The 23395-nt window shown below is 40.8% G+C and overlaps 1 protein-coding gene across 1 annotated transcript; it reads right to left on the reverse strand.

The window, feature by feature from the left end:
* Positions 1-5404: 5404 nt before the first annotated feature.
* Positions 5405-6077, reverse strand: LOC121959335 (noggin-3-like). Its single transcript, XM_042508604.1, is given in 2 exon segments — positions 5405-5587; positions 5589-6077. Coding segments are annotated over 2 exon segments (672 nt in total).
* Between the last annotated feature and the right edge of the window lie 17318 nt (positions 6078-23395).

The raw sequence follows: 23395 nt of genomic DNA on the forward strand, positions 1-23395 counted from the left end.
CACACACTGCTGCTGCACACACACTGCTGCTGCACACACACACACTGCTGCTGCACACACACTGCTGCTGCACACACACACACTGCTGCTGCACACACACTGCTGCTGCATGCACACACTGCTGCTACACACACACACACACACTGCTGCTGCACACACACATACTGCTGCACACACACTGCTGCACCGTGCACAGTCACACTTGCCACTGCGAAGTAAAACAAAAATATGCTTATACTTTATTTTATAAAACTAATTTTTAAAAGTAATATTTAAGGGCAAATAAAAAATAAAAAAAACATCAAGGAAGAGTTTGGGTGCAGATATTTTTTAATAAAACTTTACAAAAGCCCTCTTAAAGGTGTGCTCTGTGCAGCTGTATTAAAAGTATTAAAAGAAGCGGTATCGGCATATATGCAATATTAAATGACACAGATCAGGATCAGGGACAAAAAATGTGGTTCCTAACTTACGTATCAAAAATAAAAGAAAATTATTAATACAAATAAAATTTTCCTACAAAATTTACAGAAATGTTGCGTGGTGGTATTGATCTTTATTCTTCGCTTGGTCTGCACTGGAGGTATCGATATTGAATTGATACTAGATAAATAGCTTTTTTTATTCTTTTTTTTTATAATATATTAGATTTTTCAAATTATGAAAATTATTTTTATTGTGAAATATTGTGAATACAAATTAAACTTTTGAAAGTCCAGTAAATTAATAAAATCAAGTACAATTTGCTGCAATAACAAAGATTTAAGTGAGAAAAACAGGCCAAACACTTTGTCCTGTAAGATGTAAATGATGCTGACAAAGTTTGAATTTGGGGACATAATTCGCATTAATTGAAAAAAAGGTAATAAATATTTTACATTTTATCTGATTGAAATATTCAGCATATTGTCAGATGTTTAAAATCATATAAACATTATATCTTAAGTGTTGTGACAATATGATATCGTGGGGCCTCTGGTGATTCCCAGCGGTAAATAACAGTATTGAAGTGCACACACACACACACACACACACACACACACACACACACACACACACACACACACACACACAAAGTGGGATTACTTAATAGCAGGCTGTTTCTGTCTGGAGTCTCCTTGTTGGTAAAAAACACAACCAGACTGTCATCAATCTGCTGCTGAACCGCTGACTGTCAACACACACACACGTGCATGCACGCACACACACAACAAAAAAAGTACAAAAATTAAAAGTACTGGGGAAAATTTCCCTGCTGTTGGATGAGAGAGGATGCTTAAAGTTACTCAGAAAGCAGGACTGATAAATGTGAGTGTGTGAGTGTGTGAGTGTGTGTGTGAGTGTGTGAGTGGGTGTGTGTGTGTGTGTGTGTGTGTGTGAGTGTGTGAGTGGGGGTGTGTGTGTGTGTGTGTGTGTGTGTGTGTGTGTGTGTGAGTGTGTGTGTTGGCGGCAGTCAGACCTGGTGGTGGGCGGCAGCAGAAATCGTCTGTCTCCTCACACCAGAGCGAAAACCTTGAAACGTCTCGGTGTAACATCCGAATTCTCCCACTCGTCCTACCTGTCAAAACACACACTGCTGTCTATCTGTGTACATATATCTGTGCGTACATATATCTGTGTACATATATCTGTGGGTACATAAATCTGTGTACATATATCTGTGCATACATTTATTTGTGTACATATATCTGTGCGTACATATATCTGTGTACATATATCTGTGCGTAAATAAATCTGTGTACATGTATCTGTGCGTACATATATCTGTGTACATATATGTGTGTACATATATCTGTGCGTACATATATGTGTGTACATATATCTGTGCGTACATATATCTGTGTACATATATCTGATATCTCTGTCATTATTCTAGGATTCTGTGGTTTGTTTGTTTTTTATAGAAACGTGCAGAAAACTGCAGATTCATTGTGAGTACCAACAAATCCTTCACTTTGAATCCCCCACAGACTGTTTTCGCCCAAAAACCTGCATTCTTCCTAAACGCCAGCAGGGGGCGACTCCTCTGCAACAAGGAGTCTGATTGTAAAGATGGAAATGAGCCGACCTCTCTCTTTACTTAATACTTCGATAAAGATTTTCCCGTTGAGTTTTCGGGCTGAATCATTAGTTTGCAGTCTTAATCAAAAAACAACTCATCACATGTCGCCGCTCTGTCAGCGACTGTCTGCGTCTCCTTATGATGTTTCCTTCCGCGTCAGCTGTTTACGCTCCAGGATGTCATCACGTTGATGTCAAAAAGTGCACGTGGTGGGAGGACGCAGCACGTCGTTACGTTTACACAACAGCGCGGACCGTCACGATGGTTAGATTTGGGCACGTGATGAGGGGCAGAAATTCAAAAACACACGTAAAACCTGCAAACGTAAAAACAGCCCATAAACAAAACACAAATCTGCAGCTTTTAATGTGATAACACATTTCCCCCAAGAGCAGCTGCCTACGCCAACGCAACATGAAATGTCCAAAAAAGACATCGACATGACGTATGTAGTTTACGTGTCTTCTGTGGACATCATTTGGTGACTAAATAAATAAACACGGGAAATACCGTTGATGAGGATTCCTTAAATTAGTTTTTAAAATAACTGTGACTCACATATGAAATGTTTGGGACATTTTACAAAGAATCATCGAGACATCGAGCCCTCCCCGAACACAGTCGAGTTCAACAAAGTGCCAGCCACCACACACACACACACACACACACACACACACACACACACACAGACACACACACACACACACACACACACACACACACACACACACACACACACACACACACACACATACACACACACACACACAGATCAAAAAGCCAGTCTTGACCCGAACTAAATACCTGTCCAGCCTGAAGTGATAAGAATCTGTTTGGCATCCTCCATCCCACATTTTTTAGTACTTTAAAACCCTTTTAAAACTAAACAAAAAAAGGCCCCAAATAACCAATAAATTAGTACAAAGTTACAAAGAAAATTACCAAAAATAAACAAAAATAAAAATGAATAAAAATAATAAAAATAAATAAAGTTAAATAAATAACGTCCTAATATTCTTTTAAAATATTTTTTTTCTGTTACAAAATTTTAAATGTGTAAGTAAGAGGATTATAAATTTAGTTTTTTTCTGATTGATGATCGCTAATAATCCCCACCAGCTAATTTTTAGGTCTTTTTAAAATAATAATAATAATAATAAATAATACTTTTTATTTATGAAGTGCTTTTCAAGTTCTCATAAACACTGTTTAATAGCTCAAAATCAACATAGAAACCTTTTTAAAACTTTTTTTTTTGTATTTTTTCCTTTTAAAAAAAACGTTTTTGTTGGGTTTTGGTTTTTTTTTTTTCAGTTTGCGGGACGTTTTCATACCAAGTTGCTCATGATGTTTTTTCTCATGTTTTTGAATGACATCAAACCATTTTTTTCAGGTTTCGGAGGTTAAAAATTCGAGCAAAAGGCGTCTTGATGTTGATGTTGATGCAAGGAAGTTTAAAATACGTTTACTGTCACAGAGTATTTTTTACAGTGTCATATTAATACTTTTTACTGCAGTTAAGAATCTGTAAAAACAAAGAGTCTCAGTCCTGTGGTTTATAAACCAACTGTCCCTTTTTTATTTTACAGCATCTTACGATGAGTTTTAATGAAGAGTTTCTGATATTAGCAGAACTCTTCATTTTTTTCTCCATAAATTCATTTTTTAATAATTCAGTATAAATATATAACAGTGTACAATCAAGATACACTGAATTAAAAATACAGTAGATCTGATTTATATAAATAATACTGTCCTTCATTTTTATACAAAGTTCTGTTTGTCAAATAAAATAAAAACATGTACATCAAATACACTGTAAAATCTGACAAGTTGATTTTACTTTTTAAAAAATGATTAAAAAATATGAGTATATAGAACTATTAATCTTAATGTACATTTACTTTATATCTAACTGTTAAGTTTACTCAACATTTAATTAGATTTAATTCATTTTCAAACTTAATTAAATTTGAAGTTGCTGCAATGTAAAAATTCATAATCATTTGAATCAAATCAGTCTTAATAAGTTTTAGCAGCTAAAGTAAACCAGCTGTACTGTATGTACAGATGTATCTGTATTCTGGCTGCAAACTATTCAGTTATGTTTCCGTTTTCTTAAACATTTTAAGAAACAGGACTTAAAGATCTCTGAACTTTATCACAATCAAACCCTCTTCGTCATTATCACTTAAGTCAGACTCACTTGGTTTAATGAAGATGTTAACACTTAGAAAGTTTAATTGAATAAATCTTGTCATTTTTAAGTTGTACCAAAAATTTCAGAAATCAAGTAAACATAAACTTAACTTTAAACTTAGCCGAAAAAATTCAATATAAATTAAGATTTCCAGTAATACGTACTTTTTCAAAGCAGTCAGTTTCCAAGATTAAGTTTTAAGTTGGATCAACTTGTCTGATTTGCGAGGTTCTCACTGCACAGTGCACCGCAACACAACTGACAGAAAACTGACACTTTGGGGATATTTTTAGCACGAAATTAAAATGTTAAAAAAAATATAAAGTTAAATGTTTTTACTCATTAATGACATTTTTTTAAAACTTTTTGCTGACTCTTCTCTGACTCTTTGAATGTTTGATAAAGCTTCTTTTACGTAAAAATAATCCGAAACGTTTTGTTTCCAATATTTATTTTAATTAAGATCAACTTGCCAGATTTTACAGTTTGACCTTTCTCACACTGTTCCGATGCACCGCAACACTTTTTACTCATTAATGACAAATTTCTTCAGTTTGTGGCAAGAAAACAAGCTGCTCTGACTCACTAAATGACTCACTAAAATCAGAAAAGTTTGGTTTTCCAATATTACTTAAGTAAGATCATCTTGTCAGGTTTTACAGTGCATTCTCACACTGCACAGTGCAGCTCAGGCTGAGAGAAAAGCACTTTGGGGTTGAACTTTTTTTTCTCTTTTGGGACTTTTACACATTGCGTCAAAATGTTGAAACAAAGAAAGTAATTTTTATTTTTACTCATGAATGATAATTTTTTTCCATTTTTCTGCAAAGCAATAAGTTGCTCTGACTCACTCAATGTCTGATAAAGCTGCTTGTGTATAAAAATAATATAAAATCTCGGTTTCCAAGATTATTTTAAGATCAACTTGTCAGATTTTACGTCTCACACTGCACAGTGCACCCCAAAACAAAAAACTTTTTTCTCTGTTGGGACTTTTTAACATGAAGTCAAAACTTTGCAGCTCGAAAAACAGGTTGTTCTGACTCTTTAAGTGTCTGATAAAGCTCCTTGTGTATAAAAAATAATCCTCAAAGTTGGCTTTTAGTGACTGGTTGCAGCAGCAGAGTCTGTTTTTTTTATTTTCAGTTGAGGCACGAGCACTTGCACTCGGTGATGACCGGGTACTGGACCGGGATCCAGGCGCATTTCAGAGCGCCCTTTTTCTGCAGGCAGCGCCATCGCAGGATCGTAAAATGAGTCGATTTGGCAGCTTTGCAGAACATCCCTTCGGGGATGGAACAGGAGCGTTTATTGTAGCAGCTGCCCCACCTTCAGGTAGCGCGGCCAGAAGCGGCTGCCCAGGTCGTTCCAGGCGTAAACCACCGGGCAGCCGGTGTACGACCACAGCCACAGCTGCAGCCGCCGGCGCAGCTTCTTGCTCGGCTTCTGCTTCTTTCCGTGCTGCACCTCGAACTCCATGGCCCGGATGTCTTTGGGCATCGCTCCGGAGAGCTTCAGCCGCAGGCTCGCGTCGCTCGCGTCCTCGCTGCCCGCGTGCTTGTCCTCCGGCGGGGACAGTGACATGGACTGCGGGTCGAAGTGGCTCCCCAGAGCGCTCCGGAGCTCCGTCTCGTTCAAGTCCTTCTCCCGGGGATCCAGCACCGGGTCCGGGTCCTCGTGCAGGTCCAGAATGGGCAGCGTGTCGCTGGGGATGGGCCGGAGGAGATAGTAGTGTTGGCACGCGCCCTCCTCTATCCTGAAGCCCAGAGAGAGCGCGAGCACAAACACAGCCCACAAACAGCTCGAGTTATCCATCTGATCAGTTCACAGGTTAATTCCTCCGCCAGAAACGCGCGCGCGATATCCAAAGTATCCAAGTCCGAGCTGAGCGCGCGCGCAACTGACGCAACCGCGAGCGCTCAAAAAAAAAAAAAAAAAAACAGAACTAAAAAAAAAAAAAACCAAAACTTGTCAGCAACTTTGGGACAGAGAGAGCGGACAGTCCATGTCCCGGTCCCCGCTCCGGCAGACTCAGCCCCGAGCTGCCCCGGTCAGCAGGGCCCGGAGAGACGGCGCAGCGGCCCGCGGGACGCCGCTCTCAGTCCGCATGTTGGCGCACCGGCTGCTGCTCCTCTGGTGCTCCTCTGGTGCTCCCCTCTGGTGCTCCCCTGGTGCTCCTCTGGTGCTCCCCTGGTGCTCCTCTGGTGCTCCCCTGGTGCTCCTCTGGTGCTCCTGCAGCCTGACTGAAGGCTCCTCTGACTGCAGCCACAGATCCAGCAGGGCGGTGATGTAACCCCCCCCCCCCCCCCCCCCCTCTGATGGTACACTCCCTCCTCACTAAGACTCACAGTTTACACACAAGCTCCGTCATTACATTAATGACGGTAATAATGATGTAGTAACTTTATCTTGTGACATTTTTTTCTCATTTGCGTAAACAAATTTGTTCATTCAGAAGTTTAAAAACAGTTCGCACACAAACATGAAGTGAAAGTCGCTGCCAAAAAACGACAAACACTCACTAAACACTGAAAACAATTTGCAAATATTTCAGCCTGTTTTCATTCTGAACTCCTAAAATAACGCCACCCTGACAGTTTTTTTTCTGGCACAAAAAGCCACATTTCACACGTTAAGCTGCTGGACGGCGTCACGACATCTTTAACGGCGTAATGTAAGGAGGAGCGGAGGATGGATCCAACAAACCCCGGACTTTCATGCAGGAGTGCAACACGTTCACAAACCGGCTCCGTCAGTGACGTTCTACGTTTACTTACGACGTTTTAGGTTTTTCCTTCTGCATCAGCTGTTTACGCTCCGGGATGCCGTTACTGTGATGTCAACGAATGCACCTAAAACGTCAGCAGGAGACGCAGAAGGTCACTGACAGAGCGGCGCCACGTGACGAGTTGGGATGAGATCGCGCTGAACTCCTGCAGGAAAGTTCAGCCCGTTCTCGCTCCGAACTCTTCAAATACGTCCGTTCTGTCAGTGCTTTCAGCGTACCAGCGTGACGCCAAAAGCCACCTCCCACGTCCAATATAAAATATTTAAAATAATATGATATTATTATCATTTTTTAAGCTCTTCATCCAAAACATTTCAGTGTTTTGGTTTTTTTAACTGTCTTTTCTTTTTTTTTTTTTTTTACTTTTCCTTTAAAAGAATATATATATATTTTAACTAATTTTCAGGTAATTTTCTTGTAAAATTTTTGGGGGGGCCCGTTGTCACTATGGCCCCCGGGGCCACCACACTGTCTGTATTTGCGGCCCTGATCGGAGCTGCAGACAGACTGTCAGGAGCTCTTACCTTCTGTCCACGCTGAAGCTTTCTCTCTCCGCCTGATTTCTCCCTAAAAAAAAAACTTTTGTTTTACGACTTTTCATAAAAGTAAATCTAACTCGGCAGCGGCGTCCACCTTCAGCTCCGATGTTAAAACTGATCCGGTCAGAGACGAACTTAAATATATAAAACATAAATCAGTCACACAGTTCAGCCTCAGAGCGGAAAATCTTCAACTGTGAAGAAATAAAATCACACTTCAGAATAAATAAATCAGCCCGAAGCTTAAATCAACAACATTTTCACTGTAGTCTGGTTTATTTCCACAAACGCTTTCAAGTCCTGAACCAATTAAAGATTTTATTATTGAAAACTGAATTGAATAGGATTAACTCTGTTTCATTTTCTCTGAGAAATATTCAGCTTTAAAGAATAAATATGAAAATTTTTTTTTGCAGTTAAACTATAAAGTGTTGAATAGAAAATGCGTTTTGAGTAAAAGCTCCAGCAGCCTGTAAATGACGTGTGGAGGCAGATAAAGACTCTTAGCTGGTCACAATTCTCCGAGTGGTTGAGTCAGTCGGGCTGCAGCCGGCGGGCAGAGACCGTTGGTATGTTTGCTCATGTTGTAAAGGTTGAATTACGAGGCTGATAAAAAAAAACAACTCTTGTCTGAGACACTAATGCAGAAGAAGCCCGGGCGGAGATAAAGGGCCGACTGTAGCTGCGGAGACGGGGACAAACAGGCCCTGAATGTGTGGACCAGGTTCCTGTTGGGTTAATGTGTCCACGCGGAGTTTGTAACGCTGCAGCGAGCGGAGCGACCTGAGAGCAGCGGCGTCCTCCTTTACTCCGTGGAAGGTCATTATTGGCAGGAAGACTCAGCAAAGTCGCATCAGAGGCCGGACGCCGTGAAGCTTTAATGGTTTTCGGTGGAAGAGACGTCCTTCAGTCCACTCACAGCAAAAAACTGAGCTCTTACAGCACTTTGTGTTAAATCTTTCTTCAGAAATGTCTTCAAATTTGGCATGAGCCTTTGAGTGGTGTCAACAATGAGATTTTGATGGTCAAAGGTCAAGGTCACTGTGACCTTGACCTTTGACAACCAAAATCAGCTTATCATTGAGTGGAAGTTTGTGCCAAATTTTACGAAATTCCCTCATGGTCTTCACGAGCTATCATATTCATAAGAATAAGACAAATAAGCTCACAGTGACCTTGACCTTTGACCTCTGACCACCACATTCTGATCAGTTCATTTTTGAGTCCAAGTGGACTTTTGTGCCAAATTTGAAAGAAATCCCTCAAGGTATTCTTGAGATATTGCATTCACAAGAATGAGATGAATGCAAGGTCACCATGACTTTGACCTATGACCATCAAATTTTTCTCAGTTCATTATTGAGTCTACTTGAACATTTTGTGCTAAACTTGAAGAAATTCCTTGAAGGTGTTCTTGAGATATTGGTTTCACAAGAATGAGACAGACGTGGTCGCAGTGACCTTGATCTTTGACCTCTGATTACCTCTGATGACCTCTGATATTAAATTCTGATCAGTTCATCCTCAAATCCAATTGGACATTTGTGCCAAATTTGAGGAACCTTACTAAAGGCCTTCTCTAGATATTGTATTCATGAGAATAAGATGGATGCAAGATCACAGTGACCTTGACCTTTGAGAGTCAGAGAAAAGAAAATTATTTTAAATTGATATTTTTTTTTTAGAAATAGGGAAATATGTACATAATTTTATAAAAATTATACTTACACCTTTATTAACATTTTAAAATATATTTATTTTTATTATATTTTTATTTTTTCCTCCATATTTGTTTTGATTATTTTTTTCACCTTTTTCCCGCTTTTTTGGGGTTTTTTTTTTTTTTGTAACTTGTAACTTTTTAACAGAAATCAAGCCAATTTGCTCGGGTTTCAAAAGGTTAAATCGCTTAAAGGAGGTCTAAGGTGGAATCAGTTTATCCTGAACATGATTTTGGCGACTAAATTTCACGAATTTTTCAATCTGATCAATTTGACTTTTCAGTTTTAGAATTTGATTCATTAGAACGACAACAAGATCAAAATATTTAATTTTTTTTAAAATTCATTTTATTTTAGCTTCTTTAAAGATTCTACTTTTGTAACTGTAATTTTATGCCTCTGTTGTTTTTAATTCTCTTTGATTGAACACTTGTATTATTCAATTATTGTCGTTATTTTTTGTAAATTTGGACATAAAGATGTTTGTAAAATGACTTATTTATTAGATGAGTGGAGTTTTTTGACTCTTTAGCTTGTGTGACCATTTTTTCACTCTGGCTGATGTTTTCGGGTTTCCAGAAAACCTGGAGAGTAAAATGTTTAATAACTGAACCAGAAAAACGTTGAAACAGAGAGAACAGTAACGTTTGTTCAGCGTGAAGACTTTAGAGGATTTACTGCGCCGTGAATCTGAAACCTGCAGGAGAAGATCCACGTTCCTCTGAATCCTTCATGTGAGTTCAGCGAGCTGCAGCAACATTTCTTCCTCTTCCTCTTCTTCCTCCCGTGACCCTGCCGCCTCTCGTCTGCTGGTAATTTTCGGTCTGTGACGGGCGCCGCTAAACTGTCATATCTCTGTGGAGAGGAAGTCAGATAAGATTCCTGTCTCTTTGTAAACCTTTCATCCTTCACTTCCACATCACGGTCTGAGAGAAGGACCCACAGGAGACCCGAGTTCACGCTCGGATGGATCTGACGGACGACTGGAGGCGCCACACAGACGCTGAGCAGGAACAACAAGATTTTTTTACATTTTTTATTCGATCAAACCACATTTTTTATCATATTTTTGGGTAATTTAGGTTTTGCAGCAGAATCTGTTGTGGCGGTCAGAGGAACACCTATTTAAATTTGACAAAAACGTGGATTCAATGATGAATTGATGAGATTTCGATGGTCATGGGTAAAGGTCACGGTGAACAGAATATCTGAAGATGGCCTTACGGGAGTTTTTATCAAATTTGGCACAAATGTTCACTTGGACTCAAGGATGAACTGATCTGAATTTGGTGGTCATAGGTAAAAGTTCAAGGTCACTGTGACCTTGTCTGTGTAATTCTTGTGAATGTGATATCTCAAGTAATTTGATTTTGATGGTCACGGGTCAAGGTCACGGTGGCGTTGGATGAACTGTAAGCTGAAACGTGAGGCGTCCAAACACGTGACGGTGACACTTTAAAAACGTCTGTTTTTGTGATTTGTTTTTCTGTTCTACATTTATGTTTTTATACTTTTGCAGAGCAGTACTTTCTTTGATATTTCATGTTCTCTGAACGTGACCATTACGCACTAAAAAGCAGATAAATGACAACAAACCTAATTCTGATCCAAAATTGCGCCGCAGAGACTCTGATCATCAAACACAGAAGCAGCCAGATCGTCTCCCTCCAAAAACATTACGTCACGTCAGAGTCCGGCGATCACGTTCACTTATCATCAAAAGCCTCGCTGCCATTAACATTTTCCATAGATCCCAGTTTGCGGCTGTGCGTTTCCACTACAGACAGACACACGGACATCCACATGTTTTGAATCACACTTTCCTTTGATTTTTTCCAGAGCGGCGGTGATACGGCCCAGCGCAGTGGATCAGTGGCTCGTCCACTTCACCGCGTGTGTTGGTAAATGAAGTTTTTTTAATCTTCTCGGCGAATCAGACGGCCTCCCAGCTCGAAGCACAAACAGTTCGTGACCGCGGCTCGTTGTTTGTGGCGCTCCTTTGATGGTGAGACAAACTGGAGCAATTTGGACGCTCCATTTAGTGAGAAGGCTTCAAGGTGGCAGAGACGGGTCAGCACAGGTCCTCTCACTTCATGAGTGCATTTTGAATACTCGGTGGGGTTTTGGAGTATTTTCAGTGTGGTATTTGTACTTTGAAACCTGGATTGACATCACTTCTCTGAAAGTATTTAAACTTTCAAAACATGGGGATGAAAATCAATGAGCAACTTGTCCAAAAATGTCGCGATAAATGCAAAAAAAAACCCCACTTTAAAAAACACCATATTCTAATGATCATAATTACATTTTACAGAATAATTAAACTTTTTTGGCACTTTTTTTTTCTTGTCATTCCCGCATTTATTGGTTTGTTTGTTTACTTCTTTTGTTCTGATTTTTAGGCAATTTCTTAAAATACTTTTAACAATATTTTAGCTGTTTAGTCTCTCATTGCCTTCATACCATGTTTCTTCTGAACAAATCAAGCCAATTTGCTCAGGTTTCAAAGGGTTAAAGTATCTGCTCATATTTCACCTCCTCCCTCATTCTTTCTGCAGAAGAAGAATTATCATTTCAAAGCAGCCAGAAGAATACATTATCTTTAACGTCCTCGATATCCGTGGAAAGACGAGACTTCGCTGTGAAATACAGACGTTGAACCAGATGTTGTTTCTGCTCGCTGTCGACCGAAACGCGCAGAAATATTCCCTCGTTTAAACGATTTCTTCCAATAAATCCTCCTCAAGAGTTCAGGAGAGATTCGAGCTCTAAAAGTTAGTCTGAGGAGGTTTATTCAGGCCGAAGTTTGAAGTTTATTTGAAGGTTTTTCAGAAGAAAATGTTTCTGCATTTCTGCAAACTGCAAATATGTTTTTAAAAAATGTTTTTAAAATGTATTTTATCAAAGTGTCTGAGCTGACTTTGTTGTCAAGGGGATGATGTTGTGACAGAACATTACGCCTTTTTTTTATATAAACTGCTGATTTTTTATTATTTATAAATAATAAAATGATCATATTAATTAAAAGTACCTTTAAAAACAGACGAGTTTCTTGCAGAGGCACAAAAAAAAAGTCAAACAGTAAAACCGAACTAAGACCAGACAAAAAAGAAAAATCCGAAAATAACAACAACAACAACAACAACAACAACAACAACAACAACAACAACAACAACAACCCCCCCCCCCCCCTGTTTGAAGAATATTAGCAGTAAACACAGAAAATAATAGTATTAATAAAAGAATTAAACACACGGCCGGGGCAGAAAAAAAGAATAAATTAAAAAAATGAAATACAAACTAAAATAGATAAATAAAACAGACAAATAACACAAAAAAAAAAGTCTATAAAAAATGGGTTTTAAGTTTCCAGTCGCGATCGTGCCGACAAAAGCAGGTATTTTAAGCCCGAACGTGATCTTTGTCTATCTCTGAGTGACTTTAGTGTTTAAAAAAACCGGACTACACGTTAACCGCAGCGTTGTTCAGGTTTTAAACGCCACTTCAAAACAACAAGTTACGACTCCAGACCAGTTCCGAAGGTTGTCCGTCGATGGGGTTTGAGCTGCCGTCTGTTAAGAGTTAAATCCTGAAGTTTGTTGGAAAATGAGAACAAATATATCCCATGATGCTTTTTATTTGTAACTTCATCTTTATGGACATAAAGCGACGATAAATATGATTTTTTTTCCTGCTTTATGGAGTCACTGCTGCACATAAAGGTTATGGACTAAAGCTGAAAGCTGAACGTTATCCGGCGTGTGGACGTGTTGGTCGGGAGACGTGGATGAAGGTCTGATCTGTTTGTGATAAATCTGGGACAGATGTGGTCCAAAAACACGCAGACTGTGTGATTCCTTCACTCCGACATGTTTGTGTGCAGAGTTTCAGTCTGAGGTGAATAAATGATTCTCTCTGAGTCCTTCAGCAGCGATCCTGTGGTTTGGACCGACGCTCCGAAATGCTTTTCGAGCGCTCCGGCGGGAAAACTCCCCGCCAGCGGTGGTGTGAGATTCCAGTTGGTTCACACCCTCCCCACACGGCGTCCTGCCCCCCCCGCCGCGGCTCGGCTGCCGGTCGGTCAGGAGATTCCTCCGACTCCTCCAGTCACACAGAGACCAGCTGACAGGAAGTGACAGCAGAGAGCGTTTTGTCCCGCAGCCAATAAAACTGCAGGAATCCCTCAAAGTCATGACACAGAGTACACGGCAAAGGTACTTTTACATTTTCTGCACCTTTTTTTACTTCGTCTCAGAGGGAAATATTTGACTTTTTTCTGCACGACATTTATCTCACAGATTTAGTGAACTTCACAGATTCAGATTATTGAAACAAAATCAACAATCAACTAATAACCGTTGATGTATAATTATAGATGAAACTTCCAGCAGAATATAAAATAATCACATTAAGCTCCAGGCTGCAGCAATAAAGTGACGCACACATTAATGCATCAGTAATAATAACACAATGCTTTGTATTTTTACTGTCTAATCCTATGAGACATTTGTGACAAATTTTGTCATAATACACGAACGACTTCTTAAATTACCGCCAAAAACATGTTTTATGAAGTCACCTTTGACTGTCAAATTCTAATCAGTTCATTCTTGTGTTTGAGTGGACGTTTGTGCCAAATTTGAAAGAATTCTCTCACGGTGCTGTTAAGATATCGCGTTCACGAGGATGAGACAGACAAGGTCACCATGATCTTAACCTTTGACCTACAAATTCTAATAAGCTGACCTGTGACCAACAAAATCTTATCGATTCATCGTTGAGTCCAAGTGGACGTTTGTGCCAAACTTGAAGAAATTCCCTCGAGGTGTTCTTGAGATATCGTTTTCACGAGAACGGGACGGAGCTACGTATGAAAAACCCATAAACAAAATAAACAGATAAAAGGGTGCACGAAAAAGAAAGAATAACTAAAGTTCCCGTTAATTTTTGGGACATCCTTTTTCTCTCATTGCCTTCTTCCCATGTTTTTTTGTTTTTTTCAACCATATTTGCCTCCTTTTTTTCTGTAAATCACATTTTAAACTTTAAACGGATTATTTGTTTCTCCTCTAAAACTGAATTCATTTCTCTTATCGTCCACATTTCCATCTTTCTAACTTTGCTGAGAAACGTTGAGAGAAACCAACGAGGAGCACTTATCTTGCTGTCGTTATGGTAACCCCAAGATGTCCTCAGACGGACGCTGAATTGGAGACGGCCTCCTCAAACTAAAAGGAAACAGTCATGAAATGTTACCCCCCCCCCCCCCCCCCCCCCAAACGTACAGATACCCCCCCGTAACCCACCTCATCCCTGCCCTCCCCCCCCCACCCCCTGACCCCCCCCCCCCCCACATACCCAGAAGAAACCCCCCCCCACCCCCCCCCCCCCCCCCCCCCCCCGACCCCCCCCCCCCCCCCCCCCCCCCCCCCACCCCCCCCCCCCCCCCCACCCCCCCCCACCCCCCCCCCACCACCCCCCCCCCCCCCCCCCCAACCCCCAAAAACCCCCCCCACCCCCCCCCCCCCCCCCCCCCCCCCCACCCCCCCCCCACCCCCCCCCCCCCCAACACCCCCAAAAAAACCCCCCCCCCACCCCCCCCCCCCCCCCACCCCCCCCCCCCCCCCCCCCCCCCCCCCCCCCCCCCCCACCCCCACCCCCCCCCCCCCCCCCACCCCCCCCCCCCACCCCCCCCCCCCCCCCCCCCCCCCCCCCCCCACACCCCCCCCCCCCCCACCACACCCCCACAAACACCACCACCCCACACACCACACACACCCACACCCACACCCCCCCCCACCCCACACACTCCCCCCCACACACACACACACACACACACACACACACCACACACACACAGGTTTTCTGTTCTGAAGAGACGTTTTTCAAGTATCATTTTTTAGATATGTTAAATACGACAGAGGAATAAAAATACCGCGGCAGGGCTGACTGATAACAGGCCATAAATCTTTGTTTTTTCAGATCAATGGGCAGGTTTTTCAGGGTTTTTTTTGGATAACTGACTGTCGGACAAATGGACTTTCTTGGTCCAATAGGACGTTTTTCGTAGTTTAGGGGTTTGTGTAATAATGGGCCGTCAGAACAACAGCACGGCAGCTTTATTTCTGCTGAAAAGTTGGACATTTTAAATTTTAACACGAGGGTCTGTGGGGACGGACTCAGCCTCTAGTGGACATTAGAGGAACTGCAGGTGTTTGGTACGTCCAGAATGTCGTCTTTTTCGGCCTCGGGGGTTGCTGCTCGGATAAAAAAACATTATAATTCAGACATAAGATGTATTATTTACATTTCAAAAGATGAATAAAATGATCTAAACTTCCTTTAACGTCCCCTCAGTTTTGCATCACGGGAGAATACTGTGTGGACGGGGATTTTAAATATCCAGTCCAGAACGTACCGTCGAGTATTATCGAACCATCACGGTGCAGCTGAGCTCAGATCACGAACTTCTCAACAGAACATGAGAAAACAATGATTTTAACCCTTTAAAACCTGAGAAAATTGGTTTGATTTATTTCAAACACATGGAGAGGAAGTGACAAGCAATTTCACAACATGATGCAAAAATTTCCAAAAACAATTAGTAAAAGAAAGTTGCAAGAAAATTATGTGAAAATAAGCATTAAAAAGAAAAAAAAGTGCTAAAAATGATTAAATTCTTGACACCCTCTACTTATTCTAATTTCTTGGAATTAAAAGGAAATCACTTAAAAAGTGCAGAAATTTAAATTATTTTATAAATATTAAATTTAATTTTGCCCCCCCCCCCCCCCCCCCCCCCCCCCCCCCCCCCCCCCCCCCCCCCCCCCCCCCCCCCCCCCCCCCCCCCCCCCCCCCCCCCACACCCCCCCAAGGAACAACCAAAATAAATCAAACCAATTTTCTCAACATTTTAAAGGGTTAAAATCATTGTTTTCTCATGTTCTGTTGAGAAGTTCGTGATCTGAGCTCAGCTGCACCGTGATGAAATTAATTTCGATAATACTCGACGGTACGTTCTGGACTGGATATTTAAAATCCCCGTCCCACACAGTATTCTCCCGTGATGCAAAACTGAGGGGACGTTTAAAGGAAGTTTAGATCATTTTATTCATCTTTTGAAAAATGTAAATAATACATCTTATGTCTGAATTATAATGTTTTTATCCGAGCAGCAAACCCCGAGGCCGAAAAAAAGACGACATTCTGGACGTACTTAAACACACTGCAGTTCCTCTAATGTCCACTAGAGGCTGAGTCCGTCCCCACAGACCCTCGTGTTAAAATGTCCAACTTTTCAGCAGAAATAAAGCTGCCGTGCTGTTGTTCTGACGGCCCATTATTACACAAACCCCTAAACTACGAAAAACGTCCTATTGGACCAAGAAAGTCCATTTGTCCGACAGTCAGTTATCAAAAAAAACCCTGAAAAACCTGCCCATTGATCTGAAAAAACAAAGATTTATGGCCTGTTATCAGTCAGCCCTGCCGCGGTATTTTTATTCCTCTGTCGTATTTAACATATCTAAAAAATGATACTTGAAAAACGTCTCTTCAGAAAAAAAAAACTGTGTGTGTGTGTGGTGTGTGTGTGTGTGTGTGTGTGTGTGTGTGTGTGTGAGTGTGTGTGTGTGTGTGTGTGGGGTGTGGTGGGTGGGTGTGTGTGTGTGTGGGGTGTGGGTGTGTGTGTGTGTGTGTTGTGTGTGGTGTGTGTGTGTGTGGGTGAGTGTGTGTGTGTGTGTGTGTGGGTGTGTGTGTGGGGTGTGTGTGTGTGTGTGTGTTGTGTGTGTGTGTGTGTGTGTGTGGGGGTGTGTGGGTGTGGGGTGTGTGGTGTGGGTGTGAGTGTGGGTTTTGGTGTGTGTGTGGGCCTGGGTGTGGGTGTGTGGTGTGTGGGGGGGTGTGAAATGGGGGCATTGTGGGTGTGTGAGTGGGGGGGGGGGTGGGGTTGTGGGGGTGAGTGGGTGTGTGTCAAGGGGTGTGTGTTGTTGTGGGTGTGTGGGTGTGGGTGGTGTTTGGGTGTGATGTGTGTGTGTGTGTGGGTGTTTGTGAGTTGTGTGGGTGAGTGTGTGTGTGTGTTGAGTGTGGGTGTGTGAGGGTTTTTTTGTGGTGTGTGTGTGTGTGTGTGGGGAGGGTTTGTAATGTGTGGTGGGGGTGGGGAGTGTGTGGGGTGTGTGTGTGTTGTGTGTGTGTGGGTGGGGGTGTGTGTAAGTGTGGGGGTTGGGGTGTGTGGGAGTCGGTTTTCATTTTCGTCCTCGCCGTCATATCTGAGGCATTTGGGTATGTGAGTCAAGCTCTGCCGGTCAGAGGACGTGTTAGCTTGCGAGCTTGCAGACGATGAGGTGAGTTTGCCATATCTGTACGTTTATTTAACTTTTATGTCATTTACATAACATTTCATGACTGTTTTCCTTTTAGTTTTTTAAGTCTGTTCTGAGGCCGTCCTCCAATCAGCGTCCGTCTGAGGACATCTTGGTTTACCATAACGACAGCAAGATAAGTGCTCCTCGTTGGTTTCTCCAACTCAGCAAAGTTAGAAAGATGGAAATGGTGGACGATAAGAGAAATGAATTCAGTTTTAGAGGAGAAACAAATAATCCGTTTAAAGTTTAAAATGTGATTTACAGAAAAAAAGGAGGCAAATATGGTTGAAAAAAAAACAAAAAAACATGGGAAGAAGGCAATGAGACGAAAAAGGATGTCCCAAAAATTAACGGGAACTTTAGTTATTCTTTCTTTTTCGTGCACCCTTTTATCTGTTTATTTTTTTTATGGGTTTTTCATACGTAGCTCCGTCCCGTTCTCGTGAAAACGATATCTCAAGAACACCTCGAGGGAATTTCTTCAAGTTTGGCACAAACGTCCACTTGGACTCAACGATGAATCGATAAGATTTGGTTGGTCACAGGTCAGCTTATTAGAATTTGTAGGTCAAAGGTTAAGATCATGGTGACCTTGTCTGTCTCATCCTCGTGAACGCGATATCTTAACAGCACCGTGAGAGAATTCTTTCAAATTTGGCACAAACGTCCACTCAAACACAAGAATGAACTGATCATTAGAATTTGACAGTCAAAGGTGACTTTCATAAAACATGTTTTTTGGCGGTAATTTAAGAAGTCGTTCGTGTATTATGACAAAATTTGTCACAAATGTCTCATAGGATTAGACAGTAAAAATACAAAGCATTGTGTTATTATTACTGATGCATTAATGTGTGCGTCACTTTATTGCTGCAGCCTGGGCTTTTTAATGTGATTATTTTATATTCTGCTGGAAGTTTCATCTATAATTATACATCAACGGTTATTAGTTGATTGTTGATTTGTTTCAATAATCTGAATCTGTGAAGTTCACTAAATCTGTGAGATAAATGTTGTGCAGAAAAAGTCAAATATTTCCCTCTGAGACGAAGTAAAAAAAGGTGCAGAAAATGTAAAAGTACCTTTGCCGTGTACTCTGTGTCATGACTTTGAGGGATTCCTGCAGTTTTATTGGCTGCGGGACAAAACGCTCTCTGCTGTCACTTCCTGTCAGCTGGGTCTCTGTGTGACTGGAGGAGTCGGAGGAATCTCCTGACCGACCGGCAGCCGAGCCGCGGCGGTCGCAGGACGCCGTGTGGGAGGGTGTGAACCAACTGGAATCTCACACCACCGCTGGCGGGGAGTTTTCCCGCCGGAGCGCTCGAAAAGCATTTCGGAGCGTCGGTCCAAACCACAGGATCGCTGCTGAAGGACTCAGAGAGAATCATTTATTCACCTCAGACTGAAACTCTGCACACAAACATGTCGGAGTGAAGGAATCACACAGTCTGCGTGTTTTTGGACCACATCTGTCCCAGATTATCACAAACAGATCAGACCTTCATCCACGTCTCCCGACCAACACGTCCACACGCCGGATAACGTTCAGCTTTCAGCTTTAGTCCATAACCTTTATGTGCAGCAGTGACTCCATAAAGCAGGAAAAAAATCATATTTATCGTCGCTTTATGTCCATAAAGATGAAGTTACAAATAAAAAGCATCATGGGATATATTTGTTCTCATTTTCCAACAAACTTCAGGATTTAACTCTTAACAGACGGCAGCTCAAACCCCATCGACGGACAACCTTCGGAACTGGTCTGGAGTCGTAACTTGTTGTTTTGAAGTGGCGTTTTTTTAAAACCTGAACGCTGCGGTTAACGTGTAGTCCGGTTTAAACACTAAAGTCACTCAGAGATAGACAAAGATCACGTTCGGGCTTAAAATACCTGCTTTTGTCGGCACGATCGCGACTGGAAACTTAAAACCCATTTTTATAGACTTGCTTTTATGTTTATGTGTCATCTTTGTCTGTTTTATTTATCTATTTTAGTTTGTATTTCATTTTTTAATTTATTCTTTTATTCTGCCCCGGCCGTGTTTAATTCGTTTTTTAATACTATTATTTTCTTTTATTCTTCAAACAGGATTTACTCTTATTGTTTTTTACGGGTTGTTGTTGTTGTTTTGTTGTTGTTGTTTGTTGTTGTTGTTGTTGTTGTTGTTATTTTGATAGTTTTTCTTTTTTCTGGTTAGTTTCGGTTTTTTTTTTTGTTTGACTCTTATTTGTTGTTTCCTCTGCAAGAAACTCGCCTCTGTTTTTTAAAGGTACTATACAAATAAAATGATCATTATTATTATAAATTTAAAAAATCAGTAGTATATATATATAAAAAAGGCGTCTGTCCTCGGTGTCACACTGTCCATCATCCCCTCCACCTCCTGAGAACAAAGTCAGCTCAGACACTTTGATAAAATACATTTTAAAAACATTTTAAAAACATATTTGCAGTTTGCAGAAATGCAGAAACATTTTCTTCTGAAAAACCTTCAAATAAACTTCAAACTTCGGCCTGAATAAACCTCCTCAGACTAACTTTTAGAGCTCGAATCTCTCCTGAACTCTTGAGGAGGATTTATTGGAAGAAATCGTTTAAACGAGGGAATATTTCTGCGCGTTTCGGTCGACAGCGAGCAGAAACAACATCTGGTTCAACGTCTGTATTTCACAGCGAAGTCTCGTCTTTCCACGGATATCGAGGACGTTAAAGATAATGTATTCTTCTGGCTGCTTTGAAATGATAATTCTTCTTCTGCAGAAAGAATGAGGGAGGAGGTGAAATATGAGCAGATACTTTAACCCTTTGAAACCTGAGCAAATTGGCTTGATTTGTTCAGAAGAAACATGGTATGAAGGCAATGAGAGACTAAACAGCTAAAATATTGTTAAAAGTATTTTAAGAAATTGCCTAAAAATCAGAACAAAAGAAGTAAACAAACAAACCAATAAATGTGGGAATGACAAGAAAAAAAAAGTGCCAAAAAAGTTTAATTATTCTGTAAAATGTAATTATGATCATTAGAATATGGTGTTTTTTTTTAAAGTGGGGTTTTTTTTGCATTTATCGCGACATTTTTGGACAAGTTGCTCATTGATTTTCATCCCCATGTTTTGAAAGTTTAAATACTTTCAGAGAAGTGATGTCAATCCAGGTTTCAAAGTACAAATACCACACTGAAAATACTCCAAAACCCCACCGAGTATTCAAAATGCACTCATGAAGTGAGAGGACCTGTGCTGACCCGTCTCTGCCACCTTGAAGCCTTCTCACTAAATGGAGCGTCCAAATTGCTCCAGTTTGTCTCACCATCAAAGGAGCGCCACAAAACAACGAGCCGCGGTCACGAACTGTTTGTGCTTCGAGCTGGGAGGCCGTCTGATTCGCCGAGAAGATTAAAAAAAAACTTCATTTACCAACACACGCGGTGAAGTGGACGAGCCACTGATCCACTGCGCTGGGCCGTATCACCGCCGCTCTGGAAAAAATCAAAGGAAAGTGTGATTCAAAACATGTGGATGTCCGTGTGTCTGTCTGTAGTGGAAACGCACAGCCGCAAACTGGGATCTATGGAAAATGTTAATGGCAGCGAGGCTTTTGATGATAAGTGAACGTGATCGCCGGACTCTGACGTGACGTAATGTTTTTGGAGGGAGACGATCTGGCTGCTTCTGTGTTTGATGATCAGAGTCTCTGCGGCGCAATTTTGGATCAGAATTAGGTTTGTTGTCATTTATCTGCTTTTTAGTGCGTAATGGTCACGTTCAGAGAACATGAAATATCAAAGAAAGTACTGCTCTGCAAAAGTATAAAAACATAAATGTAGAACAGAAAAACAAATCACAAAAACAGACGTTTTTAAAGTGTCACCGTCACGTGTTTGGACGCCTCACGTTTTCAGCTTACAGTTCATCCAACGCCACCGTGACCTTGACCCGTGACCATCAAAATCAAATTACTTGAGATATCACATTCACAAGAATTACACAGACAAGGTCACAGTGACCTTGAACTTTTACCTATGACCACCAAATTCAGATCAGTTCATCCTTGAGTCCAAGTGAACATTTGTGCCAAATTTGATAAAAAACTCCCGTAAGGCCATCTTCAGATATTCTGTTCACCGTGACCTTTACCCATGACCATCGAAATCTCATCAATTCATCATTGAATCCACGTTTTTGTCAAATTTAAATAGGTGTTCCTCTGACCGCCACAACAGATTCTGCTGCAAAACCTAAATTACCCAAAAATATGATAAAAAATGTGGTTTGATCGAATAAAAATGTAAAAAAATCTTGTTGTTCCTGCTCAGCGTCTGTGTGGCGCCTCCAGTCGTCCGTCAGATCCATCCGAGCGTGAACTCGGGTCTCCTGTGGGTCCTTCTCTCAGACCGTGATGTGGAAGTGAAGGATGAAAGGTTTACAAAGAGACAGGAAGTCTTATCTGACTTCCTCTCCACAGAGATATGACAGTTTTAGCGGCGCCCGTCACAGACCGAAAATTACCAGCAGACGAGAGGCGGCAGGGTCACGGGAGGAAGAAGAGGAAGAGGAAGAAATGTTGCTGCAGCTCGCTGAACTCACATGAAGGATTCAGAGGAACGTGGATCTTCTCCTGCAGGTTTCAGATTCACGGCGCAGTAAATCCTCTAAAGTCTTCACGCTGAACAAACGTTACTGTTCTCTCTGTTTCAACGTTTTTCTGGTTCAGTTATTAAACATTTTACTCTCCAGGTTTTCTGGAAACCCGAAAACATCAGCCAGAGTGAAAAAATGGTCACACAAGCTAAAGAGTCAAAAAACTCCACTCAACTAATAAATAAGTCATTTACAAACATCTTTATGTCCAAATTTACAAAAAATAACGACAATAATTGAATAATACAAGTGTTCAATCAAAGAGAATTAAAACAACAGAGGCATAAAATTACAGTTACAAAAGTAGAATCTTTAAAGAAGCTAAAATAAAATGAATTTTTAAAAAAATTAAATATTTGATCTTGTTGTCGTTCTAATGAATCAAATTCTAAACTGAAAAGTCAAATTGATCAGATTGAAATTCGTGAAATTTAGTCGCCAAAATCATGTTCAGGATAAACTGATTCCACCTTAGACCTCCTTTAAGTGATTTAACCTTTTGAAACCCGAGCAAATTGGCTTGATTTCTGTTAAAAAGTTACAAGTTACAAAAAAAAAAAACCCCCAAAAAAGCGGGAAAAAGGTGAAAAAAATAATCAAAACAAATATGGAGGAAAAAAAAAAAAATAATATAATAAATAAATATATTTTAAAATGTTAATAAAGGTGTAAGTATAATTTTCTGTACATATTTCCCTATTTCTAAAAAAATATCAATTTAAAATAATTTCTCTCTTTCTCTGACTCTCAAAGGTCAAGGTCACTGTGATCTTGCATCCATCTTATTCTCATGAATACAATATCTAGAGAAGGCCTTTAGTAAGGTTCCTCAAATTTGGCACAAATGTCCAATTGGATTTGAGGATGAACTGATCAGAATTTAATATCAGAGGTCATCAGAGGTAATCAGAGGTCAAAGATCAAGGTCACTGCGACCACGTCTGTCTCATTCTTGTGAAACCAATATCTCAAGAACACCTTCAAGGAATTTCTTCAAGTTTAGCACAAATGTTCAAGTAGACTCAATAATGAACTGAGAAAAATTTGGTGGTCATAGGTCAAAGTCATGGTGACCTTGCATTCA

Source organism: Plectropomus leopardus, chromosome 19, assembly GCF_008729295.1.
Source record: "Plectropomus leopardus isolate mb chromosome 19, YSFRI_Pleo_2.0, whole genome shotgun sequence".
NCBI classification, from domain to species: Eukaryota; Metazoa; Chordata; class Actinopteri; order Perciformes; family Serranidae; genus Plectropomus; species Plectropomus leopardus.